This window comes from Macrosteles quadrilineatus, unplaced genomic scaffold (genome assembly GCF_028750875.1).
Source record: "Macrosteles quadrilineatus isolate MER2022 unplaced genomic scaffold, UCM_ALF_1.0 Scaffold_1__1_contigs__length_201487025, whole genome shotgun sequence".
NCBI lineage: Eukaryota > Metazoa > Arthropoda > Insecta > Hemiptera > Cicadellidae > Macrosteles > Macrosteles quadrilineatus.
The window spans coordinates 197190839-197218047 of record NW_026542594.1 but is presented as its reverse complement, the minus strand read 5'-3'; the positions used below and the strand labels follow the sequence as shown (position 1 = coordinate 197218047).

The 27209-nt window shown below is 36.1% G+C and overlaps 1 protein-coding gene across 2 annotated transcripts; it reads left to right on the top strand.

The window, feature by feature from the left end:
• Positions 1-5619: 5619 nt before the first annotated feature.
• On the top strand, positions 5620-25990 carry LOC128993628 (ARF GTPase-activating protein GIT2). Of its 2 annotated transcripts, none has more exons than XM_054417663.1 (13): positions 5620-5810; positions 7449-7582; positions 8876-8979; positions 9134-9308; positions 9784-9914; positions 10825-11014; positions 11565-11637; positions 12213-12392; positions 12739-12851; positions 13128-13307; positions 16739-16888; positions 21274-21435; positions 21814-25990. In XM_054417663.1, the coding sequence occupies exons 1-13, from the start codon at positions 5750-5752 to the stop codon at positions 21973-21975; spliced, it is 1815 nt and encodes a 604-aa protein (XP_054273638.1). In that variant the 5' UTR covers positions 5620-5749; the 3' UTR covers positions 21976-25990. The 2 variants fall into 2 exon arrangements, with proteins under 2 accessions (XP_054273638.1, XP_054273629.1); XM_054417654.1 differs by having other exon boundaries at positions 21811-25990.
• The last annotated feature ends 1219 nt before the right edge of the window (positions 25991-27209 follow it).

The window sequence follows — 27209 nt, the reverse complement described above, 5'->3', positions numbered from 1 at the left end:
AGGGTGAAAGTTTAGATGATGTGCCCACTTTACAACAGACTTTAATACGAAAAGATGGTAAATTTGTACAAGACAATAATAATTATGAATTTTTAGAATCAGAGAATGGTGTTTGGAATGCTAAGAAACAGAAAATTACTAATGTAGAAAAGGGTAAAAGTTTAGATGATGTGCCCACTTTACAACAGACTTTAATACGAAAAGAAGATGGTAAATTTATACAAGACGATAATAATTATGAATTTTTAGAATCAGAGAATGGTGTTTGGAATGCAAAGAAACAGAAAATTAGTAATTTGATGGAAGGTACAGATAGTAAAGATGCTGTGAATGTTTCACAAGTTCCAAAAATGGAAGCAGGCTATTGGAATTTTAATAATAAAAGGTTAGTACGTGTTAAACCTGCCATTGATGACACTGACTGTGTTACAAAAGAACAGACTATAACTTATAATAAAAAACTATATTGTTGGGATGCCAAAAATCAATTTATAAGAAATCTACCAGAGGGGAAACATTTGGATGATATTTGTCTAATGTCACAAGCTATGCGTTATGATGGATCGAAATTTGTGTATGGAGAAAAAAATTTTAATTTGATGGAATACAATCCTGATTTATTAGTTGCTGACCCCACATCTTTGAGTGGATTTAAGTATATAGATAATAGACCATATATACCAGAAAACTATGTATTTAAAAGAATGGAAGATAATCTATTGATTGGGGCTAATGGTGATGTATTTAGAGTTACAGGAAAGGATGATGTTATAAAAAATGAATGAAATTGCATACGAACTTCATAAACCTGCAAGAAAGAATTTCATAAGAAGGTCTTTCAAAGTATTAGGTATAAATGAAACCGTACAAATAGATTTAATTGATATGCAAAACTATGCTAGAGAAAATTCTGGCAATAAATATATTTTAACTTTAATAGATACATTTTCTAAAAAAGCTTATGCTGCTCCACTAAAGAATAAGACAGGGTTAGTGGTTACAGAAGCCATTAAAACCATTCTACCAAAGGGGGTTAAAAACATTCAATCTGACAATGGAAAAGAATTTTTTAATCAATATTTTAGCAAACTAATGAAAAAATTAAATATTAATCACTATCACACATTTTCTACAACTAAGGCTGCAATTGTGGAGAGGTTTCAGAGAACTTTAAAGAATTGGTTATATAGGGAATTTAGTGCTCAGGGGAGTTATAAATGGTTGGATTTACTTCCAAAGTTAATTCGAAAATATAATAATAAGGTGCATAGATCTATAGGAATGAAGCCTAACCAAGTGAATGTTAAGAATAGTAAATATGTGCATGAGAGGTTGACTTCTAAAGTAGAGCAAGTTAAAAAGCCAAGATATAAGGTAGGTGATAGCGTAAGGATTTCCAAGTATAAACATGTTTTTAGTAAAGGTTATACTCCAAATTGGACAGGGGAACTATTTACAATAGCAGAAGTTAAGAATACAAAGCCTGTGACTTATATCTTGAAAGATGAAAATGGCAATATAATCAGGGGAGGCTTCTATACAGAGGAGTTGTTAAAGACAAAGTATAAGGACATGTATTTGGTAGAGAAGATAATTAGGAGAAAGGGTGATTCGTTGTATGTCAAATGGCTTGGGTTCCCAAGTAGCCAGAACTCATGGATTTCCACTAAGGATGTCCAAGGGAGCACGTCATAAGCCAGGAGCATGCCCGAGTTCACGCACAAACCTCACATGATTTTGAAAATATACATGGGAATGGATGTGGATTTGAAATTTTAATAGAGTTTGAACATTTATATAGGCTTGTATTGGACGAGATCCAGGTCTTTTAAAAAAGTGGCCAAAAAATGAGCCATATTCCAGACGTGATTTTTAGTATTAACAAAAATAGAAAATTTATATAGGGGTGTATAGGTCGAGAGCTGGGTCTTTAAAAAAGTGGCCAAAAAAATGAGCCACTCATTTTTCTCATTTTTCCCCTATAAAAAGTGCCCTAAAAGTGCCTCTAAAACGCCGAAAGTGAGGTATCTTTGTCCTATTATATCTACTAACCTCTCTAAAAAGTTATCAGTAGTGATTGTTAGTAATTAAATCCAGATTGATAGTAATTAAAAAACGGTCGTAGGTAAAGTAGTGTACGCAACTCGCGTTACCGGTAATAGTCTTTACGACACTCATAGAAGTTTTTAAGGCACGAGCCTTGGCGAGTTCGTATTTTTCTACTCGTGTCGTAAAGACTCACTTAACGCAATCGTTGCGTAAACTACTATTTCCACGTGAATTATTATATTATAATGGAAAGCCTTTATCTGTAGATAAAAATGAAGTAGACATTCCACGCCAATGTTAAAGTTATAGCCAGTTTTAGCTTTTAAATAGCTTATATTTAGTTAAGCTATCCAAAAGATTGTGCTATACTGTAAAATAAAGGGGGTTTTACAAATTTTTATCATTACTCCAAACTGTAAGAGCTATTTTTGTACTATAGTAGACCATGGTGGAAAGAAAAAACATAGGTGTGCTATTCCCACATATTCTGACGTCACTCGGATTGCAAACAAAAGATCACATGATTGTAACTGTAAAATTAGTATATGTATTTGTTTTAATTTGGTTGTTATTGTTTTTATTATTATAAAAACAATAACATTCAAATCAAAGTTATAGAATTAACTTTGAATTATAAAATATATAGAATTGTAAATCAAGTTATAGATAATTTACAATTACCTTCACCTATTGACCTAATGTATTATTATCAATTGCATGCTCCCCACGTTTTTCGTTTTAAATCTTACAAGGATTTATACTCTCCACACATTTATAAATTATTTTCTACTTTTTAGTTTTTAATGTGTGTGGATGTTAAATCTATTTCAAGCATCTATATCAGATTAAGACAGAGGCATGTGGAAAATCTAAGGTTTATTTGAGTTTCTTTTCATATAATTATGTATTAGATTGAACGTATGGCCTACCTACTAACACAGAGCATCTCTGTGCCTACTAACTATAGATGTATCAATCTATTTAATTTCGTGTTTACTTTATAGAATCTATACTATTATAAAATACCCCCGCCGCAGCAAACCTGCAGACTAAGCAAATTTCCATTTGACTGATTGGATTTACACTGAAATGTCTACTTAAAAATATAACATTTATTCCCTATTTAAATATAATTATTTTAACAAGTACTTAGGTTTGTACTTAGGTTTGCTGCATCAGGGAGGGTAAAACTGTTTTTTTTTGTAAAATTTTAATAGTTAGTAAGAAATAAAAACATTTTCAAAATTTGATCAAAATATGTTCATAAACAAGCAAACTACAACAGTTTACTTATTCTCCATAAGAATAACATGGGAATTTTAAATTTACTATTTTTTGGAATTTTCTCCGTAACCATTAGGCGCATAATAACGCTTCAATATACTAAATTATTTGGTTTTTTAAGCTCTACAAAATGGTTTGGAAAGAAATTGCTAAATTTTATGTTTTTTGGGTTAAAAATGGGAAAAACCTATTTTTACCCCATAAAACCCCCCGTAAACCCCCGTTCTCATGGTCCGATCATGCTGGATCGCGAACTCGTTCGAATAAACGTAGGTTTACACGTTTGTACCAAATTTCATCAAAATCGGATCATTTTTGCTCGAGTTATCGTGCTGACGGACACATATATATATATATATATATATATATATATATATAAATATATAAATATATATATATAAATATATATATATATATATGTATGAATTTGAACGGATGGTGTTTTTGGCCTCTAGGGACCTCAAAACTAAAAAAAAAATCGGTCCCGCGTCCAGGTCTTACCATGAGTACTACGGTAATAGCTTATTCCCTATATGGGAAATTCGCTAAAAAGAGGTGGTTGCTGTATGTGTGTATGGGAAAAGTAAACTCGAAAAATACTGGTCGGATTGGGCTGAAATTTGGCATGATGATAGGTCACATTCCCGATTAACATATAGGCATATTCTTATTTCAAAAATCCTTTCGGGCTCCGCCCCAGTGGCTCTGGAGTTTCCCATGTTAACCTTATGAGAAATGGAATTATTGAATCTTAACAGCTGTTTCAATTAAACAAGTTGGTTCTGTTCTATGATGTTCAATAGCATTAAAGTTACAAGGATTACCAACAGGGTGCACCACTATTATTTCTTTTACATTTATGACAACAGCTAATTTGCAACCAAAAGGTGAGTGAGCGTAGCGAACGAACTTCAACCTGGAGGCGAGTTAGCGTAGCGAACGAGCTAACCTGAAGGCAAGTGAGCGCAGCGAACGAGCTCCAACCTAAAGGTGAGTGAGCGTAGCGAACGAGCTCCAACCTAAAGGTGAGTGAGCGTAGCGAACAAACTTCAACCAGGACGTGATTGAGCCATGCGAACGAGATAATCTTGAAAATTAAGAAGTTAAACGGGGCAAAGCCCGCGGGTTACAGCTAGTACTAAATAAATAACAATTAACAATATTAACAAACACCTTCATGTCTGCAATCAGATTGTCTTTATTTTGAAAAATTGGAGATGTTCCGTTGGTATATAAAATAAATAAATAAATGGTAAGAGGAGGTAAGAGTAAGAAATGTGATTGTAATGAAAAATTTCAGGAAACTGCTGGGAGTTGAAATAAATTAAGTGGAACGGAGTGGAGCGAGAAGCGAGCACGAGCCGATCCTTTTCTTGAGCCCGGGTTCGGAAGTTCGGAGTCCAGAACAGAGTGAGATTGAGTCCGGTCCTGCCTGAATCGAATCCCGACCGCACGATTTTTATTTCAGCTGCAGTTTTTTAATACGGACAAAATGAGAGTTTAAAAATTAGAAATTAAAATAAAAATTATTGTAGGCCTAAAACTAAAGAAAATATATAATTAATTTATTAATTAAACTATCATAACCTAACCTAACTAACCAAACTTGCTGATAATGACAAAATTGAATGAAGGTGTACTAATAGAAGAAATAGTTCTGTTCGTAAAATAAAACTATAAATGCCTCAAATTAAATTTTATATTTTTTAATTTAAAATGAAACTGTCATAACCTAACCAAACTAACCAAACTTGCTGATAATGAAAAAATTTAATGAAGGTTTACTAATCGAAACAATAGTTCTGTTCATAAAATAAAACTATAAATAGCTCAAATTCAATTTTATAAGGTTTTAATTATAAAATTTAACTGTTATAACCTAACAAAACTAACCAAACTTGCTGATAATGCAAAAATCTTAGACAAAAAGTTTGTGCCTACGATGGGTTTCGAACCTGGTACCAAAAGTTTCGAAGCTCGGCACGCTATCCACTGGACCACCGAGGCCGATGGCTTCAACCCGTTTTATTGCGATAATGGTGTTCCCTCAGCCAATAGAATGCTCTCATTTTGTTCTTATTAAAATAACTGCAGCTGAAATAAAAATTGTGCATCCCGACCCGAAAAGACATTCTCCTATTCTCCCTCCAGTCCAGTCCCACTTCCCAGTTCCCACCAGGTTCCTACACTGTTCCCAGTCGAGTCTCCCTCAATCATTCTTCCACTTCTATTCCATTCTCATTCATTGCTTAGAAAAGAAAAATAGAAAAGGGCCAAAAGGCCAATTAAATCAATTGCCAATTTAGATAGTTGTGACTGCTAGTGAATAGTTAATTAAGAATTATCATCTTAATGGATGTAAACGATTTAGATTTTAGGTTTCATTTTGTTTTTTATACATTTTCAATTGTTGACAATGTCAGGAAAACTAGGAATCAGATCTTCAACTGACGTATGTGCTGACTGTGGAGAAATAGGTTAGTAAAGTTTATTTTAGTAGGTCTATAATCAAGTTATGCCTTTGCTTATGTTTACTTTCAATCTAAAACCCAACATAAAATCATTCTAGGTATCTAAAAAATTAAATCGTACGGTGAATAGGTCTGTATAGCCTACATTTGTGATTCTGAGTCACACAGACCAAGCCCATATTAATCATAGTCTAGGTCTATGCTATTAATATCTTGGAGGACGTATTTTCTTGAAGATAAGAACTTCTAAGTAATTAGGAACTGTGTTGAAAAAATTTGAACCTTTACTTTTTTTCTGTTTGAAAGGTGTTCTCTACATAGGCCTAATGTACATCCGTACATAAATCTTAAAAGCCTATTTGTGTTTGGTTGGGCTGCACTTTACTTGACGTCCTACACTCATTCAATTGTTTTTTTTTTTTTTCGATTCGATATTTTCATTCGATTGTTTCATTCGATATATCGTTTGGTTAGTTAGGTTAGGTTAACCTTACCTAACTAACCAAACGATATATCAAATGAAGCAATCGATATATCGATCGATATTTTCATTCGAATGAGTGTAGGACGTCAAGTAAAGTGCAGCCTTTGGTTGCATCTACAAGTAAGTTAGCAGTAAGTTACAGACTTCTGTACACAAGCATACTTGGGCAAATTGAGTTCATCAGTCTTAGATTAAACAAGGAAATCTAACTTATTTGTTATTGTTTGTGGTCACATGTCATAAGCAGTTGGAGACATAAGAGTAAGTTATTTACTGTACAATTTTCAAGATTAACAATTTGGAGTCAAAATCATTTAAGTTAAAAATGAAACCCATCTTAAGATCTTGCTTAACATTTCAAAATCCTTAAGCTCCGGTCACAAGATAGCTTCAGTTGGAATCTCAAAATGAAGTCCTCGAGGTCCCAAGCATTTCTCGTGTTGTGATCGTAGTAGGTACTTAAAACAAAGTTAGCTTTTTTTTATTAAGTTAAGATTTTAATGTCTGTGTTGTCTAGGACAAGATTTGCTTGTACCGTACTTAGCAATAAATATGGGTTGGGCTGTTTTTCATATCTGCCTACCGTACGGGTAAATAGGCACTTTGAGGTTTCCCTAATCTCCTAGGATTTGAATGACGGCTAGAACTGTGGGTAAATGAGACTTAAGTTAAAAGATTTTTAAAACGCTCGCGACACATAAACTTAAGCTAATTAACTTTTAATTGCCATTTTAGTTGTTAAGTTAGACCTCACCCTAACTTTTCAGCTGTCAGTCAGGCTAGGCTCAAGCCCGTGGTCTGCATGAGAGATAACTAAACTGCGCCCCTCTCCGCCTACCCTGTGGGGGAATCTTTCTCTTTCTTGCACCTCCAACACACTTAAAACTCTTGTGCCGATGGGCCCACCAGACCATTCTATTAACCAGCCCAGGTGTGGCTGCATCGAACACTGAATCACTCTTTTCAGTCGTCACCAACATGATGAGGGATTTAATATCAAAGAAGCATTGTCGAACAAGCTGTGTAACTTACAAACTCTTCTAAACTTACTTGACTGTTTCGAAAACATTAAATAGGCTATGTAATTAATAATTTAGGAATCAAGTTGTATGCCTAAGTGCTTGTGATAAGGCTAACAGTGGTTCAATAATTTTTTTCAGATCCACAATGGGCAGTGGTGAATAGAGGACTGCTAATATGTGACCTGTGCTGCAGCATTCACCGTAGTCTTGGTCGTCACGTTTCCCAGATAAAGCACTTAAAGAAATCAGCATGGAGTCCTTCATTACTGGCTGTAAGTGTGGAAATTGAACATTATGTCGTATCTTGGGCCACAGATGATGATCAACTAGCGTCAAATGTGGTTCTGGTTGTCTCAGCCCTAAGACCTAAGGTTTAAATAATTTGTCCAAAAGCCTTCTAGTTCCTCATTTGCATAGGGTTTTTTAGAATCTAAAGTTGCAACAGAATGAAGTAAATGTGCTTTTTATTGACTACTATACTCTTAGCTTACACTTTAATGAATTGTCTTTTTATGTATCTAAACGGATAATACAATACAATATTTGTTTGTTAAATTATGTTTTAATACTATCAAGTATTAAAAAGAGTTGATCAATTGTGATGGTGGCTAGTAGATTATCGACTATCTAATCTTTGGTTATCTGACCTTACATGTTATCCAACTTTCCCTACAAACAATCAAGTTTTGTGAAATTTACTTTGTATGTTTTAATTTCTTACGCCATGACTGTACTTGGAAGATCGGACTTTGGACACCAGTACTTGACTTTACTTTCTTATTCTTTTAGCGTGCTGCGTACCATGCATTTTATTTAAACTCCTCACCTGCTTGGGCCTACCTTTCTGCTACCGCAGTATCCTGAAAATTAGTCCAATTTGTATATAGGCATACCAAGGCAAATATGTGGTTCGAATTCCACTATAAACTGTAGGGTCCCTTAGTTGCCATTAGCTGTATGGGCTAAGGAATAAGTCGGCCTTAGTCACTAACAAGACTACAAGATCGCGCCACTCATTCTACACTCATCTCCATTCATACTTAGCCTTAAATAGGTACCTTTGTATGGTCGCCATTTTATTGAAAAGTGTTTTTAAAAAATGTATTAAAAAATACATCTGATTTTCCGTATCAGTGCAACTAGTAACTCTAGGCTGAGTGGACGGATAGTGTGTCATTTTATTTTTCAGTTTAGTAGAGTTAGGCTTTTTTCTTTCTCTGTTATTTTTTATGTTAGGCCTTCTTGTGTGATAATGGCTTCAAAACAAAGAAAAGTAATGATTCTATTGAAGGACTAAAGTAAAGCCTTATGTATGTTTGCCAGTGGAGAAACATATATTTCTTCATTTAACTTTGTGAGAGTTAACAGTAATAATCCCTATTTCATGCTTTCAAAAGGCTTAAACACTTCTCCGTATTATCTGACCTTTCTACTTAATTCTGTCCTTACTGCAGTTGATTGGATTGGATATTAAAGACTCTACTCTCTAATTTTAATTAATGTTAACACATATATTCAGAGAATATAAAGGTAACTGATAGTCTTATTATCTGTTCTTTTTACAGATGGTCCAAGCCCTGAACAACAGCAACATCAACACTCTTTGGGAACACACTCTCTGTGATCCAAAATCCCCCAAGAAGAAACCTCACACACGAGATGCCTTACAGTAAGTCTTTTGGTGTTTCTACTAGTTAGTTAAGTTACATTTTTCTGTAAGGAAAGGTATACTATAACACAGTTGAAGATAGTATAATACTGCACGTATGCAAATTTAGCTTGTTACATATTTTGACCCATAATTAAAGCAATTTTTTTTTCAGTCCGACCAAAGCAGACTTCATCCGAGCCAAGCACCAGCTGTCGTCCTATGTGCTGCGCTCTAGTGACACTGAGGAGGAACTCAATCAGCAGCTGCACTCGAGTGTACGAACCGGCAACTTGGAGACTAGCCTGCGGCTGTTGGCACAAGGGGCTGACCCTAACTACTACCATGAGGTAAGAGCTAGTGAAACATTGACTAAAGTGGTCTTCAAGATTGAGATGAATGTGGAGTGTGTCAGATGAATGTCTATCTACTTCATTCGTTTTACCACAAAAAAATTACTTTGAAATTGTGATAATAATTTTTGTGGTATTTTCAAGTGTAAATAGTTTTTCTCAAATGAATAATTAGGCTAAATAAACTTTCCATTTGTGAAGGATTTTTCTGTAAACGGGTGTCCTATTATAAAGGATTTTTAATTGCTGATATTACTTGAGAGGTAGAATCGACAGTTTTAATTAAATTACTACCAGATTTATCTCAAGAGTGTGAAGCTGATAAAAAATTTTGTGGTGCCTGGATACCAACTTTTAGAGTATTAGTACCTTACATAAGTGCTTCATATCGAAAGGACTTGCCTACCAAATAGGAGTTTCCTTGGGAAGAGTGCAGTCTTGCATTATGTGTGAAAGCTATGTTTAATTGCAGGAGAAGGGCACCCGTCCCATCCATGTTGCGGCCCGGGCAGGTCAGATTGGTCAGGTGGAGTTGTTGGTGTCACACGGTGCAGACCCAGGCGCACTGGACATGCAGGGCAACACACCATCTGCCTGCGCCAGGTACTGTGTGTACAGGTTTTTAAAGAATTTGAAAAAATGTAGCAATATTTAATCCTACAAATTATTTTTAATTGTTGTTTTGAATTGCAGTTTAACTTGTATTCAAACAAATGTTTTCAAATTTTTTAGCATAGGCCTAAATCAAATGTATCACATCATTCGAGATGGGGATGCCACATAGGTGCATATTTTAACCCAAACTATGTAACTTTATTTGGCAAATAGATTTATAATGGCTGCTTTTACTAAGATTATGTTACCTAATTTTTAGGGCCCAAAGACTCGGATCGGATCTGATGTAATTTTTAATTCAAGCCCGGGTCTTTTTTGAGCAAAACCGAAATTTTATTTTTGCGATTGCAGAAAGCGTCTGAAAAGGTGTGTTTGATCAAAAATTTACCATTAAGAAATTGCCTTCCGTGGGTGTTTACGTTTTCCCCGCAATGGTGTGAGACGATGATAATGTCGCCATGATTGTGAAAGATGTTCACAATTCAGCTAAATCCGTGACCTTGGTAGATGTTTTTGATCTTGCCATTACTGCAGAAGATGGTTCTCGATTTCGCTATTACCCAGGAAGATGTTCACGATTTTGCCGTGACCACATAAGGTGTTCTGATTTAATGTGACTGGTGCAGTTATTTCATTATTTTGTCGTGACCGGGGAGATGTTTCCGATTTAACCGTGACCACAGAATATTTTCATGATTTCACTGTGATATAGAGAAGATTATGTTCAATATTTTACAACCACAACATTTTTTACTCAACCAAAAATGTCTTGCCTGCAAATTCCTACCTATTTTGCAGTTTCCCCCTCAATTTGTTGTGTTACCCTACTTATGTCATATTTCTTGAATAATATTGACGATGAGTTGTTGAATGGTATTTTGGTGTTTCTGTATTACAGACTGAGTGGCTACAGAGATGTGAGTCAGAGACTGATAGAGCTGTTGTACGAGGTGCCAGACAGACTGACGTACTTCTTGTGTCGCCGCAGACCAGACCACGCCTCAGGACAACATTTCCTAGTTCCTGAGATCGCTGACTGTCTAGAGGCCCCTCAGCTTACCAAGGAAGCAAGAGCCAAACTGCAACAGGTGAAATGTCAATCAGATTATTAGCGAACAGAATAACTATGTGCACAAGAAACCCTCCCCCCACACTGTCTTTAATTTTTTGTACAGTAATTTTAAGAATTAATTGCTTTTGAATTTAATACCATTCTCGACAATGTGAAATACACATTTGAGATATGCTTAATCTGGATGCCACTCAACATTTTGGGGTGTTGTCGGTTGAATTGGTTTTGCAAGAGAGTGGGGGTGAAAATAAAACTGGGACTGCTCGTCACATTTTACTTAGAATATCCTCCAAGCCCAAAAGAAAGACCTAGATCAAATTGCAGTCTAGGTAGTGTAAAACTAAGAGATGAATGCCCAGACACAGAGTTAGCCGTTCGGGTGCAGGCAACCTCTGCCTATTTCTGATTAGTGCAACAAGTGTTCCCAGGCTTATGTCTGAAACCTGCTGAAGTTCCACACTCCACATTACAGGCTGGCTACCTGTGTGTCTAAATGTATTTCCCCGCCTCTCCCTAAAAAAACATGACAAATTGCAAATGTTTTAATATTTTTCTGTGTGTTTCAGCTGTCCAACTCTCTGTTTGAAGACCTGGCAATGGATGTGTATGACGAAGTAGATCGAAGAGAAATAGAAGCAAGTGAGTAGGCCTATCTGAAATAGTTATATGTAAAGAATGGTTTTTTTTAAGGAAAGGCTTTAGGCCAGGATTTTAAATTGTAGAAGAAGTAGGATAGCAGCTAGCTTACCTTGAAAGTGTAGGTAGGCCATAAAACATGTAGAAAATACACTGTGCTCATAATATTTCGTCCCCTGAGGGACTTTGTCAAGTGTAGAATAACACACTTGACAAAGTCCCTCAGGGGACGGAATATTTTGTGCACAGTATATTTTCTACATGTTTTATGGCCTACCTACACGTTCAAGGTAAGCTAGCTGCTATCCTACTTTTTCTACAATTCAAAATGTAAAGAATGGTTTAGTGTTTGTTTAGTGATAGTGATCACTCTCTGCCTCATTTTGTTGTTTGCATGTATGTGTAGGTCTATATATTGAAAACTATGACAGCTATGTAAATAGAAATATTTTACTTGATAAAAGCTTAGACTTCCAAACTGCAGTTGTCCTGTGGGTACAATAAGTTAAAGACATATGTTAGTGACCTATATTTAATATTGTCCTAAGTATTAGTGACCAATTCATTCTCCCGTACAGTCTGGCTATCCAACCCTACGTGTGCTGAACATAACTCCGTCCCGTTCCTACCTGTCAACCCAGAGCTGTCGACAATGCGCAACCAAGGTCGTCAGAAGCTGGCGAGGTTCAGTCAGCGAGAGTTCGCCTCTCTCGTCATCGACATACTGACTGATGCCAAGCGAAGACAGTCTCCGACAGGTAAGCTGCTAATTTTGCGCTTAAGTTGAATTGACATTGGAAAGAAAACAATAGTTAGGCCTAATAGAAACACACTCTTTAAATTGTGGTTTTCACAAACAAGTAAACATTTCTTTTTTAGTAATTGAGTTGATTTTTAGTGTAATCGGATTAACGGATTTTAGACTTGAGTTGGTTAAAGAAGCTAGAAGTGAAGATATACAATTCTCAGATGGATTATATTGTTGTTGTGTATTCATAGTGGTTGGGGAACGTCTTATTACGTTACATATACTAGTATTAATGGTTAATTTGATTTACTCAATTTTGGGGCTTAAAGAAGTGAGATGTGTTTTCTATTCCACAGACAGACTGAGCTTGTTGAGGAACCTCACCAAAGACGTCTCTGATGACGAGCCTCTCTACGACAGTGTCGCGTCTGATGAGGACTACGCTTCAGCTGAACAGATCGCTGCACTGGTTCGTAACTTTTATACTTCAAATAGAGATTTTAATCGTCACAAATTTACCGTTACTACGTAACAGAAGAAAAAACATGTAGGCCTACAATATGTTATAAGGTTCTAAAACTTTTCTTCTAATGATAGTCATATGCCCAATAAGCTCTGAAAGGGGATTAAGTTAAGCTAGCTTACCTAGAAAAAAAATTAATAGGCTAATAGATACATTATAAAAGGTCAATGAGCTTAGCTAGTGTCTACACTCTACAGTTTACAAAACTTGATTGTGGTGCAGGTTGCTGCTAACCTCAAAGGTCCAGAGAAGGCAGAACCAGTAAACTCTGCTCCGCCCCCAGCACCTGCTGCGGAGGTCAAAACTCCCTCTGCTGCGGAGGAGGAACTACGCAGCAGACTGACAGCGTCTCAGCTGCGGATTGTCCAGTTGGCCGCGGAGGTGCAACGACTCAATCTCAAGGTTAGCTTTTTATTATTTATATAACTTATATTATATATTATATAACTTTATAATTTATATTAATGTTATTTTTTGTTTGATTGTGCTTTGTAATTAAAACTCCAATCATCCCGATTGCCAACTATCCGGATCATGCAGGGTGTCCACAGAACAGGGATTGTGGGAATTTTACAGGAAGTTTTGGCATCGTGAATTGTACAAAAATTGTTACTTTTCATGTTTTTTTTTTTTTAAATCATGACCATACGAATGTAGGTATTTTAAGCCAAGTATGAATGGACATGAGTAGCGTGATCTTGTAGTCTTGTTACTTAGGCTGGCATGTTCCTTAGACACAACTGTTCATTAATAGCCCATACAGCCAATGGCAACTAAGGGACCTACAGTTTATAGTGGAATCCAAACTATATTCTCGCTTTTAGCGAATTTCCCTATAGGGAAGTAGCTATTACCGTAGGTCTCATGGTAAGACTTAGGCCCGGGACCGATTTACTTTTTCATTTTAATGTCCCTAGGGGCCAAAAACACCATTTGTTCAAATTTATATATATGTATATATATATATATATATGTATATATATATATATATATATATGTATATATATATAGATATATATATATATATAGATTTATATATATATATATGTGTCCGTGAACACGATAACTTGAGTAATTTTTATCCGATTTTGATGAAATTTGGTTTGAAGGTGTAAGGCAGAATAAACTTGAATGAGTTCGCGATCCAGCATGATCGGACCATGGGAACAGGGTTTTATGGGGGGTTTTATGGGGTAAAAATTGGTTTTTCTCACTTTTTACCCTCAAAACACAAAATTTCCCATTTTTTCTCTAAACCTTCTTAAAGAGCTTAAAAAAACAAACAATTCAGTATATCAAAGTGTTTTTGTACGGTTATTGGTTACGGAGAAAACTAAAAAAATGGTAAATTTAAAATTCCCATGTTATTCTTATGGAGAATATTGTAAAATGTTGTAGTTTGCTTGTTTATGGATATATTTTGATCAAACTTGGCAAATTTATTTATTTTATAGTAAGCTATCAATATTTTACTAAAAACACACTCCTTTATTAGTTTCCTTGTAGCAGCAAACCTAGGTACTCGTTAAACCTAATGTTATTTAAATAGATCAATTGAAAATCAATTCGGCCAAATGGAAATTCGCTTAGACGGCAGGTTTGCTGCGGCGGGGGTATTTAATTAACAAATTGGTCCAATTATCAGGATAGTAATGCGAATAGTTGTAGTACTCACTAGTGTGGACGTTAATCCGCTGCGTAAAACAGTAGCCAGGGTTGGTACGGTCAGGGAAAACCTGGAAAAGTCAGGGAATTTTGGAAAAAATCTGGATTTTCTCTTGAAAGACAACATTTTTTACAGATATACTACATTTTGCATCTATGTCTCAATACTTGGTCAAAAACATCAAAGTTTGACGAAAACATCAATGTAACAAAAACGTCGGGAATCTACCATCGATATAAAAACATCGAACATCGACAGACATTCTATCATCACCCTCTGATTACTGGCTTTAATTGAACACACCGAGCTCCCAGTGTTTCTACAAGACCAAAAGAATATAATCCCGGTCACTGGGTTAAGAAATCCCGTTTAATTCTGAGTGTTAAATTAGACATATCGTGTTTAAATAGTTGTTTTAACATAGCTATTATATTTTGTTAAGGTAATTTTTTCAATTGGGGTTAGTTTTTCACTAAAATAAAGCATAGTAAATAAAAACGGACGTCATAGCCAAAACTCCTGTTTTATTCCACAACAGCCCCTTCAAATCCCGCTCATGCTCTAAAAATCCTGTTTTCGGGATAATAATCACACGTATGGAAACACTGCTAGTACTGCGATGCGCGGAAGGATAGGCCTACATTCATCGTTTCAATTTCAATATGATACTGAATACAATTCCTCATTGAATTTATACCAATACTGATTCAACCTTTAATAAACTAAAAAAACTGCACTTGTAGGAGTTAATGAAATAGCCTAGTAATAAAAGCCAATAATACAAGATTGGGTCTTGTGGGCAAAGTGGCACTTTGCTGCACACAAGAGCAATGTTTACGCGGAATGATCTTGAGTGCAGCAAAGGCCTTTTGCACTTGTGTTACACATTATATTTTTCCTACAGTCACTATAAAGCATATAAATAATTAGTCTTTCAAACACTATACAACACGTTTTTAGGTTCAGCTGGCAACACAAATAGGTGCCCTAGAGAAAGTAGTACCCGGTCCGTATCACTCCACTATTTTTCCTCGGCAAGAAATGTGCTCCGCGTTTTGAGAATATAGTTCCGTATGTTTTTGTAATTTGAAGTGGTTTCCGCACCAAAAAAAAATGCTTTAAAGGTATTTTCTTGTTTATTAAGATCGTAGGAATGTTTTAAAAACGTTTAAAAGAAAAGTCCAGAAAGTTTAGAAATACCGAAACTATAAACACGAAATGACAGGTTAAATCGTAGTTATAATAGTCAATCAGCTGCTCATAGTATTATTATCTTTAAGTGTTGCCAACCTATTTCCAAGCGTACACGGATTACGTGCATAATAGAACCACACTGTTTTGTGTTGTTTCGTTGGAATCCTGATGTGCGGCAAAGTATAAACTGTACGACAAAGTATAAACTGTACGGCAAAGTATAAATATGCAGCAATTAGCAGCTTTCTGTAAACAGTACAAGGAAGCCAACTTTGTCGGGTGACTGTAGGAAAAAATATTTATCCTGTTAGTTGAAACATTTAATAGTTTAGTTTGGTACTACTTTTTGTCTCCGGTACAAGCATGGTAGTTATTTTTCCAATATCACATGTTTCTTCCGATATAAACCGATGATATCGCAAGCAAAATATCGATATATATCAGTATCAGAAGCACCATATCGTCTATCTGCCAGTGTCAAGTCAAGGCCAAGTAGAACATGAAGAGTGAGGTTAAGTTAGTTGGTACTCTTACTTTTCCAGATTCCAGATGTTTAATTCTTTTCTTATTGGTTTTATGAGTAAACTATTTAGGCCTAAATTTTTTCTAATAATTCTTGATTCTGACTATTCGATATCGTCTTACGGTATACCTTGAAAAAGTATAATATCAGTCTGGAAAACCTGGAAAAGTCAGGGAATTTCATTTTCCAAAATCAGTACCAACCTTGAGTAGCTCAATAGCTTGGGTTTGTCAAAATTCAATCAGCTAACTTGTACATTAAGCAAAAAACTCCCCCCCCCCTCAAACCACCCTAATTTTAGAACGTAATATATAACACAGCAAGTAGCTGTTTCTTTAGCTACTATTTATTAAAATCCCAATGATCAAGGACAACTGTGTACAGTTTTCTTGTGACCATTTGGTTGTCAGGCGTCACTGTACTCACTCACTACCCAGCTATGTTGTGTAGGTGGAGGAAATGACCAAAGAGAATCAGGAACTGAAGACCGCTGTCCAGCACAACAGTATGGCAGTGACCAGTGACCCGGAGACTGAGCCTGTCAGTCTGCCACAGCGACCGGTCAGCATGTACGAGACACGGGACTGTCTGCGGACACAGGTGAGATGTCTGATAATTGACTTTTAGATGGTGACAGATACCTTTTTTTGGGTGATGGTCTGGACCATGAGGTTTAGGGGGTTCTAGTAAATAGGAAGTTCCTGGGGTTCTCTTTTGAAAATTGTGTGACCAGCAGTATTAAAAAAACCAGCAGTAACAGACGCTTTCTGCAATCGGGTATATACTTTCGGCTCAACTCGCTCCAAGCTTGGCCCGATAATAATCTTAAGTTTCAGCCCGAACGAATCCGCAAGGCCAACTGTTAACCCGCTCACCTCTAAAATATCAAATTATTATCCAGGAGTCCTTATGTACAAGGATAGGGATCAGCTAGCTTACCTGGTAGATAGAGTCCAGATTAGCCTTGATTACACATAAAACACATGACACAACACAGAAAAACTTAATATTTCGTCCCAGTTAGGGACTTCATCAGAAGGGAGAAGAAAGAAAACTGGCAGTTACAGTTCAAATTCAAAAGTTCCACAATAGTGTTGCCAACTGTTGTTTAAAATTACTGTTGTTATATACACATATACTTCTATATATACATATGGTGGTTGATTTTTATAAAAATGAAGCTAGCTGAGGGAATGGTTGGGTGAATTATCTGATGTTAAGGTTAGGAGGGTTTCTGGAATCAGTTATGTATTGGTAGGCTAGTTCCCACCTTCTGAGTAGGGAGCTGTTACATTGGTCTTTGGGGAGGGATTTTATGGCTTTTGTGGTGAAACATGTATCAAAGACTAAGTTGTGGTTTGCTGCATGTATTGCAATGGGTTTGTATTTGTTTGTTTTAACATCCTGTCTATGTCCATTCATCCTTTTCCTAAGAGTTTGGGTGGTTAGGCCTATATATTGAGCTTGACAGAGTTTGCATTGTAGTTGGTAGATCAGGTTTTCGCTATTGCATGTTATGTGGTCTTTTATTTTGTACTCTTTGTTGTACGATGTGCTGGTGAAGGTTTCTGCAGGAATGTTGATGCCACAGGTCTTGCATTTGGTTTCATTGCATGGGTAGGAACCTGGGGGCAGTCTTGGAGGTGGTTCAACGGACGGGTCGGGTAACTTGGGATGGACAAGGATGGTTTTTAGATTGGCAGGTTGTCTGTAGACTATGGTGGGGGGTTTTTGGAAGAGAGCTTTGGTCTGGGTGGAGCTTCGAAGCATGTTGTAGCCGGTTTTCAAAAGGTTATTGAGCCTGTTGAGACCTGGGTGGTAAGTAGTCACAAGGTTGACATCGTAGGTGGTTTTGGTTTTCTTAGGTGGATTGTCAGTAGCATTTTGGGCCGCTTTTATTTGCGAAGAGACTGTTTGTGTCGGGTATCCTCTATTTTCAAAAGCAGTTTGGAGTTGTTTGTTGTAAGTTATCAGATTCTTCTTGTCGGAGTTTATTCGTTTCCCTCTTAAGGCAAGACTGTAGGGTAGGGAGCGTTTGGTGTTGTTGGGATGGCAGCTGTTGTAGTGTAGGTACTGTTGGTGGTTGGTGGGTTTGGTATAGACAGATGTGGAGATTGAGCCATTTTTCAGTTCCACCATGACGTCAAGAAAGTGAACCGCAGTTTCAGATAATTCCCAAGTGAATTTCAATGTTGAGAAAGTGTTTAGGCTATTTAAAAAATGGTTGAGGCTATTTTCTCCATGGGGCCAAATTACAAAGATGTCGTCTATGTATCTGAACCAACAAGTTGGTTGGAGACTGTCTCAGGATGCGGTTCTCCCACAGAAAGAATTTTGGCTTATGTGGACACCTATCTCCAGCCTATAGTACAAAATCTCCCATCATATATCAAAGACACAACAGACTTCCTTCTTAGACTTTCTTCAGTTAAAAACAAGCTCACACCTAACTCCATCCTAGCTACAATAGATGTTACATCCCTGTATACCAATATCCCCCACGCCCACGGACTTGCTGCAGTTGAACATTACCTTGACAAAAGAACTAAAGGTGAACTCCCTAAGACTTCCTTTATCATCAGCCTCACCAAATTCATCCTTGAAAAGAATAATTTTCAATTCCTGGACCGCCACTACTTGCAGATAAAAGGGACTGCCATGGGTACCAGGATGGCCCCCTCATACGCCAACTTGTTTATGGGAAAACTTGAAAATGACTTTCTGCAAAAACAGACTCTACAACCAACTTGTTGGTTCAGATACATAGACGACATCTTTGTAATTTGGCCCCATGGAGAAAATAGCCTCAACCATATTTTTAATAGCCTAAACACTTTCTCAACATTGAAATTCACTTGGGAATTATCTGAAACTGTGGTTCACTTTCTTGACGTCATGGTGGAACTGAAAAATGGCTCAATCTCCACATCTGTCTACACCAAACCCACCAACCACCAACAGTACCTACACTACAACAGCTGCCATCCCAACAACACCAAACGCTCCCTACCCTACAGTCTTGCCTTAAGAGGGAAACGAATAAACTCCGACAAGAAGAATCTGATAACTTACAACAAACAACTCCAAACTGCTTTTGAAAATAGAGGATACCCGACACAAACAGTCTCTTCGCAAATAAAAGCGGCCCAAAATGCTACTGACAATCCACCTAAGAAAACCAAAACCACCTACGATGTCAACCTTGTGACTACTTACCACCCAGGTCTCAACAGGCTCAATAACCTTTTGAGAACCGGCTACAACATGCTTCGAAGCTCCACCCAGACCAAAGATCTCTTCCAAAAACCCCCCACCATAGTCTACAGTCAACCTGCTAATCTAAAAACCATCCTTGTCCATCCCAAGTTACCCGACCCGTCCGTTGAACCACCTCCAAGACTGCCCCCAGGTTCCTACCCATGCAATGAAACCAAATGCAAGACCTGTGGCATCAACATTCCTGCAGAAACCTTCACCAGCACATCGTACAACAAAGAGTACAAAATAAAAGACCACATAACATGCAATAGCGAAAACCTGATCTACCAACTACAATGCAAACTCTGTCAAGCTCAATATATAGGCCTAACCACCCAAACTCTTAGGAAAAGGATGAATGGACATAGACAGGATGTTAAAACAAACAAATACAAACCCATTGCAATACATGCAGCAAACCACAACTTAGACTTTGATACATGTTTCACCACAAAAGCCATAAAATCCCTCCCCAAAGACCAATGTAACAGCTCCCTACTCAGAAGGTGGGAACTAGCCTACCAATACATAACTGATTCCAGAAACCCTCCTAACCTTAACATCAGATAATTCACCCAACCATTCCCTCAGCTAGCTTCATTTTTATAAAAATCAACCACCATATGTATATATAGAAGTATATGTGTATATAACAACAGTAATTTTAAACAACAGTTGGCAACACTATTGTGGAACTTTTGAATTTGAACTGTAACTGCCAGTTTTCTTTCTTCTCCCTTCTGATGAAGTCCCTAACTGGGACGAAATATTAAGTTTTTCTGTGTTGTGTCATGTGTTTTATGTGTAATCAAGGCTAATCTGGACTCTATCTACCAGGTAAGCTAGCTGATCCCTATCCTTGTACATAATAATCCTAATCAGCCAATTGGCCTTTCCTTAACTCCTATCCAGGAGTCCTGTCACCTCCCTGAAAATCTATAATGAAATCATATTATTTACAAAATATTATTTTGGCTTTTACAAATTTTGTGTATAAAAAAAACCCAAATAAACAACATAACTTGCTCGTTTTTGAACAACTTTTTCATGAAGCAAAACGTAGAATTAAAAACCTTAAAAAAAACAAATACAGATTACTTTTACTTTTATGATATAATTTGTTAGAGTTGAGTTGATTCTCGCCTCATTGGCGCGGGTGGTCAGCCAATCCCCAACTATTGTTGGGAGACCTGGAACCTTAATCTCTTACTTGCCTGCTGACGGCTGACAGGTCAGTAGATTTTTAACTTATAAGATACCATACTAACCTACAAAACTCAGTTTTCCCTAGTAAACATTTTTTTTCAAGGGGTGATAGCCCCTACCGATTCCCCTTAACCCTTCGCTGACGGGTGACGGATATATCCGCATAAGTCTTTGGTGATAAAGGACGGGTGGCATATATATCCACATATGATTTTTGATGCTCCGGACGGGAAGCGGTTATATCTGCCTTCTCTTCAGACATACTGGCAGAATATATGTCATGATTTCGCCCGTCTGGGAAGGGTTAAATCTGTCCCTGCTCTTAGATATTGAAGTACATGCATTTGTATGGATCAGCTGCAGCATAATTTGTATAAAAAATAAAATGCTAGAATGAGTCCCTCACAGAGTGTGTTACAGTGTGTCACATTTTCTACCTTAGTATGTGTTATTGAGACACCCTGTATATTAGACCTGTTTATATTTATCTGATAACAATACATGGTTCTGTGTGTTGACAGACTGCGCTGATGCCCCAGTCAGAGGAGGTTGTGCGCCGGACAGACCAGGTCACTAAGCGGCTACAGGAGCTGTGGTCCACCATGCAGTCCAAGCATGCACTGGTGCCTTGCGCCGAGCGGATCAGGGTGGCAGTGGCCGAGCTCACTGCCATCTTTCCTCAGGTACAACTTAACAGCTTTACATTGTTGTTGCTAAAACCTGAAAATCTTGCTTGTGGTTTTTCTTTTACATTTTACCGCCAGTGTTATCGGCAGAAACAAAACTAGCCTGCAGCAACATGAATCGAATCCCTATCCCGCACTATACTGTATATACCGTTACCGTCATTTTGTTACCTTGTGTTAACCAATTACAATATTTTACTGTAACAGAATTTTCATCCAAGGAAGGTTTGAGTGTGTGTTCCTTGTGCTCCGCTAACTCTTGTAAACCAGCCAAACAGTTTTGGTTTTGTGGTTACATTTTAAGTCATCAGCAACGGTTAATAAATAATTTGTTTGTATTTTTTACTCACAATTTTATCATAATGGTTCCAGAAGCAAGGGGACGAGATAGTGCGTTCCGCATTGCGTCAGTTAAACACGTCCACTGTGCGACTGCAAGCCGAGTGCGCAGGGTTGGAGAACAGCGCTGAACGTGTACGATCCTGCGCATACAACATGGCCAAAGCTACGAGACAGCTGCTTACTAGGTTCCAGTGAATGCCAGACATACGTTCAACTTCCTCCACATTTACGTATTGAGAAAATCAGTGTACTTCCTCACGTGTTCAAGTTTAAAAGCGTTTAAAAGATCTGTTGTAGGTATAAAGTGCTTTTGAGCACACAGAAGTTACATTAAGAGTTTTTAACATATTTAGGTTACTGATAAACAAAAATACTGGGCAAGTTATTCATTACTGACATAATACATCGAGAGTAACAGTTAATTTATTATTTGGTGACCTCAGAATTATACTTGTTTGATTATTTTTACATAAAATACCTAAATACTCTATACAAACAGAGTTCAAATAACCTTTTAAACTCCTCTTAACAACTATCATTGTGGGAGTGAAATTCCAAGATTTTTTTAAAATAAAGCTCGATAACAAAGCTTTTTTTGTTCACATTACATTGTACTGTTCACCTTGTGTTTACATTTAATCAAGATTCTCCCAGTATTTTTAAATTTTCTGTGTTCAATATACGTCCATAAATGTTGCTGCTCTAAATAACTTCATAAATGAAAGGTCAATTGAGGATTTTGTAATTTATACGTTTAACAATCCTAAATCCTCAGGCTTACCTTACTGGCAAAAGTAACAAAATAGATAAGAATACATGAATAAACACGTTAGACATCAAATTTTCAGAGCTACTTTAAGGTTCGGTTAAAGTTTTTACAGAAATAAAACTAACAAAAAATATGCATATTTTTCCCTTGCATATCAATAGTAAAAATACCTCCAATAAGACTAGTTTGTAATTGTTCAAAATAATGTTGAAGAAAAAATTTATCTTTTGGGTAAGATATTAGCGAATGAGTTTTTAAAAGATTATATGAAGAACCCTGAAGGATAAAAAACTACTGTGGGACTAAAAAAATAATGGGGTGGTTTGGGGTAAAATTCAAGTTGTTCACTTATGGAGAATATGCTAATAGTATCTATATTTTATTATATTGCCAATAGAATAGTATTTTATCGTAATCTACAATTAATTATATTTACCCTCATTGACTAATAAGTGTGCCTTATTTTACCACAATCCTCTTTGAATTTATCATTGGTTTTTCTTGATGAATGTACTTTTACTGTTGTATTAGTAGTGTTAAGTTTAATTTATTGACTGTTAATATATTTTGATGTTTTATGAAAATGTTGTACCATAATCCATCCTTGGCCTAATCTGTTAATGCGTTTATAGATGATGTGTGATGTGTTGCTAATATAACCTAATTTACACCTAATTTAGGAATATGTTCTTCCAATTTATTTTGAATATACAGTATATATTATTCAGGGCTGTGCGAATAGTTTGAAAAACGAATTGAATCCGAATCTTTGGAGATTCGATTCGGATTGAAGAACAAATCTACTGTTTCTAACTGTATTTGAATACGGAATCGATATTCAAATTTACCGGAAAGATATCCAGGTTCGGATTGGATATTCAAATTTACCGGATTTGGATTCAATATAATTTTCATCATCTGATTTTGATTCCAAATAGTGGGTCCAGTATTCGAAGATTAGAAACAAAAGCACTTAAGCACCAACTGACGGCTGACCCAGCAAAATGTATTTTCCTTCAGTATTGCCATTGGATTGTATATTGCCATAATAGTTTTGCATGCATATTATTATCGAGTAGTTAATCGACGATTTGACAATCGACTCTTATGTTAAAGTTGTTGAATTACACAGGTTTTCACTTCACTCGGTCAGTTTTAGTTATTCTGTCAGTTGGTTTTTGAACCAACAGAGACCGAAATGGTGTTTGGGTTTTCAAATAGGTAGGCCTAAATTATATAATTTTTTTTATTTTGCCCATTTCAAGGATATTTTCTTCTGGCACTTTTGAGGCAATTCCCTATTTCAGACCCAGAAAACGTGGTCTATAAATGGAAAAATTGGTAAAAACTGCTGACTTTCCTCGGATTTGTATTCAACTTGGAACTGGTTTTAAAATTTTGATTTGATAACAGCTGTAAATTTGAGATTTGGATTTGATCTGGGTTCGATAATGGCTGTAATATTGAGATTCGGATTCGATTAAACCTGTACAGCTATGATTCGGATACGGATTTGAACCAAAATTTCTGGATTCGCACAGCCCTGTATTGTTATTGGTGAAAAAAATAGATTGTACTGTGACCATAAAAGACTGACAAAAGTTATGGCCATGACATAAAAGTTTGGTTTCTTTTATATAGTCTGCATAAATTTGATTTTCTTTTAAGTTTTTGTGTTATATTAGCTTATAAGGCTTGAGAAGTTTATTTTATTCAATATTTGGAAATGTAATGCTTAGCAATGAATACAGAACCTTATAAGAAGAGAAACTGCCATATTAAAAGACGCGACGCTACGAAGATTTCCACCAGTAGTTCACGAAGAATTATGTAGGAAGCGCTAGCGTCGCCAGCCAAGACTTCAAGAACTACCGCTGGCGGACATCTTTGTAGCGTCACCTCTTTTAATATGGCAGTTTCGCTTCTTAAAAGGTTCTGTATTCATTGTGCTTGGTTACTTATCCATCATACTAGTTAGTGTTTAGGCTAGTGAGATATCCATATTAATCAAAAGTCTTTAATTTCTCTTTTCCTTATAAGAAGAGTTTATGTGTAATTTCATTTAGCAATTTCTATCCCTCAAAGTTTACCCAAAATGTTTTTTTTTTCAACCTTACTATTATTTTTTCAATTTTAGCAGCGTGATTTTTAATATCCTAACACCAAAGGAATCGATGTAGGCCTAGTTTATATCTAACTATAAATCTATTGTTACTATAGTATTAAATGTAATATTGCTTGTGCTGTGTATATCTAAAAGCTTGACTATATATTTTTTTGTGGATAAAAAAACATATAGAAGTCTTCCCGCTTGGTGCTTATATAATTTTATCATTGTTGTATATTTTTGCCTGAGAGCACAATTTTACATGCTGTTAGTTTGTACAGATTCATTAGATTGTAAATAATACAAACCGTTGTATTAATTTCATCCCTTAAAAATATTTTAATCCATTCATTCACCTTGAAATGTTCTCTTTATTTGTAAGAACTGTATTTGACCTTTTGTGCTCGGTTGGCCAGTCATTTTTACCTTGTCTTTGAAGTGAATTGTATTAAAATCAGCTGCCTCTGAGACTTACGGCCTATGCTACTGGCCGTTGATGTAAATCTAATTTTATTTATAATTATTTTAGTTTTAAAACTGCTCCCTAGGAATTAAAATCTTAAAAGATGTAGCACCAAACAACTTATTGTATAAAAAAACTTGTTTTACCATTGATGCGGGGCCTTCTTTAGCGTTTGAGTGTCTGATAGTTCTGGGCTTTCCTGACAAAAAAGAGTTAAAGATTATGTTGGTCCCAATCAATTTATATTTTTTCAAAAAGGATTTCAGCTCTCCGTAATTGTTGGAGGATATTTTAACCGGAATAATTAGTTTAAACGTTTTATTTAAATGTTTATTTTCCACTTAATTTATATCATCCAAGCTATTTTATGCTTTTGTTCAGGTCACATCTATTATATAAGGTAAAAATTATAACAATAAAGTTAAGTATAGTTCCCTACCCTGTGCCTATTATCGCTATACTAAAGAATTAACTTACTGTTATTGTATGCTATAATCAGACACTATAATTAATAATTAGATGCTAGGCTCCAATAGAAATATTTTGTACTGGCTCAAAATTAGAGAGGCTACAATAAATTACTACATGAAAGACATTTTATCAGTACAACGATTGCAATTCTAAATTATTTAAAAAATAATAGTTGTGTATTTTTAATAAAATAACTGTTATATTAACTATTTTAGGTAGGTAGTATTTAATAATGTATTATGTAGATACTTCCATTAAATTACCACATTTATTTTTCAAAAGACTGACCAGTATTGTATCTTGAAAAGTTTTGTTTGCGTTTTTGAAAAACTACAAGTAATTAATCTTTGTATATTTTTTCTTGTAACCAGATTTTGTTATAATTAATAAAAAAGGTAATATTTTGTTAATTGTGTGTTTTTTCTTACCATCATGCTCGCCAATCGTTAAATGTTTATGTTTAGTATATATTTTAATTAATTGTTTTTTGTTACAGCAAAAGTACAAAGATAGAAAGACAGGGGTTATCCGTTTCAGTAGAAAAGAATTATGAGCCTTATTTGATTTGCATCCATAGATATTCTACTATGGAGTAGAAGAGTACACTATAGGCCTACCATTTACATGTAAAAGTGTTGGCCAGTTGAATTTGAACGGATGGTGTTTTTGGTCTCTAGGGACCTCAAAACGTAAAAGTAAATCGGTACAGCCTCCTGTCACGGCCACCTTTAACTACAGGCAGCGGCCTGGTAGAATTGGCAACGCTGCAAGTGGGGTTGTTTAGTGACAGACGTCCCATAAGATAACATTGTCTAGCCTGACTGTAGCCATGCTATATACACATGACAATTTTGTCAATGCATTTTTGTAATGTCCAATGACAAATAAATATATTCTGATTCATTGCAGACAGGTGACATCAGCTCATTAATTCGCACTTTATTGATTTAATTTAAATTTATGAACATAAATTTGTTAAATATTGAAAACTAGCTGTAACCCGCAGAGTATGTTATCTGTGCCGCAGGCTTTGCCCCGTTTAAATTCTTAATTTTCAAGATGATCTCGTTCGCATGGCTCGATCACGTCCTGGTTTAAGTTCGTTCACTACGCTCACTCACCTTTAGGTTGGAGCTCGTTCGCTGCGCTCACTTGCATTCAGGTTAGCTCGTTCGCTACGCTAACTCGCCTCCAGGTTTTGGTTGCAAATAAAACATACAGAATTGAAAACCGAAACAATATGAATTAAAAATCTATATCTGTACATTTTAAGCGGAGTCAATATTGTCATAGTCCAGTAACCAATCTTTCGTAAATACACAAATACGATTAGCTGCTTCCAAACAAAAACAGCTGTTACAACTGGTTACAGCCATGGTGGAAGGAAAATGGTTACAACACCACTTGCGACGTTGCCACTTCGAAGGCCGCGGCCTGGATAAAGGCGGCCGTGCTACTGTACCAACTTTTAAAATCACAAACGGCTCCGGAGGTCACGGTGAAACTGTGAATACCTCCTGTGTTCGAGGAGTACCTTCTTATGCAATAACAATTAATTGGAAGTTTTTAAACAAATTATGAAAACAGAAGCACGCCCTTGTCACGTCATGTTAATACAC

Excerpts from the sequence above, each read along its gene's own strand:
- LOC128993628 (XM_054417654.1), top strand. The coding sequence starts at position 5,750 with ATGTCAGGAAAACTAGGAATCAGATCTTCAACTGACGTATGTGCTGAC. Across the intron at positions 8,980-9,133 it reads CACACACGAGATGCCTTACA|TCCGACCAAAGCAGACTTCA; the intron begins GTAAGTCTTTTG and ends TTTTTTTTTCAG. Across the intron at positions 12,393-12,738 it reads GCGAAGACAGTCTCCGACAG|ACAGACTGAGCTTGTTGAGG; the intron begins GTAAGCTGCTAA and ends TCTATTCCACAG.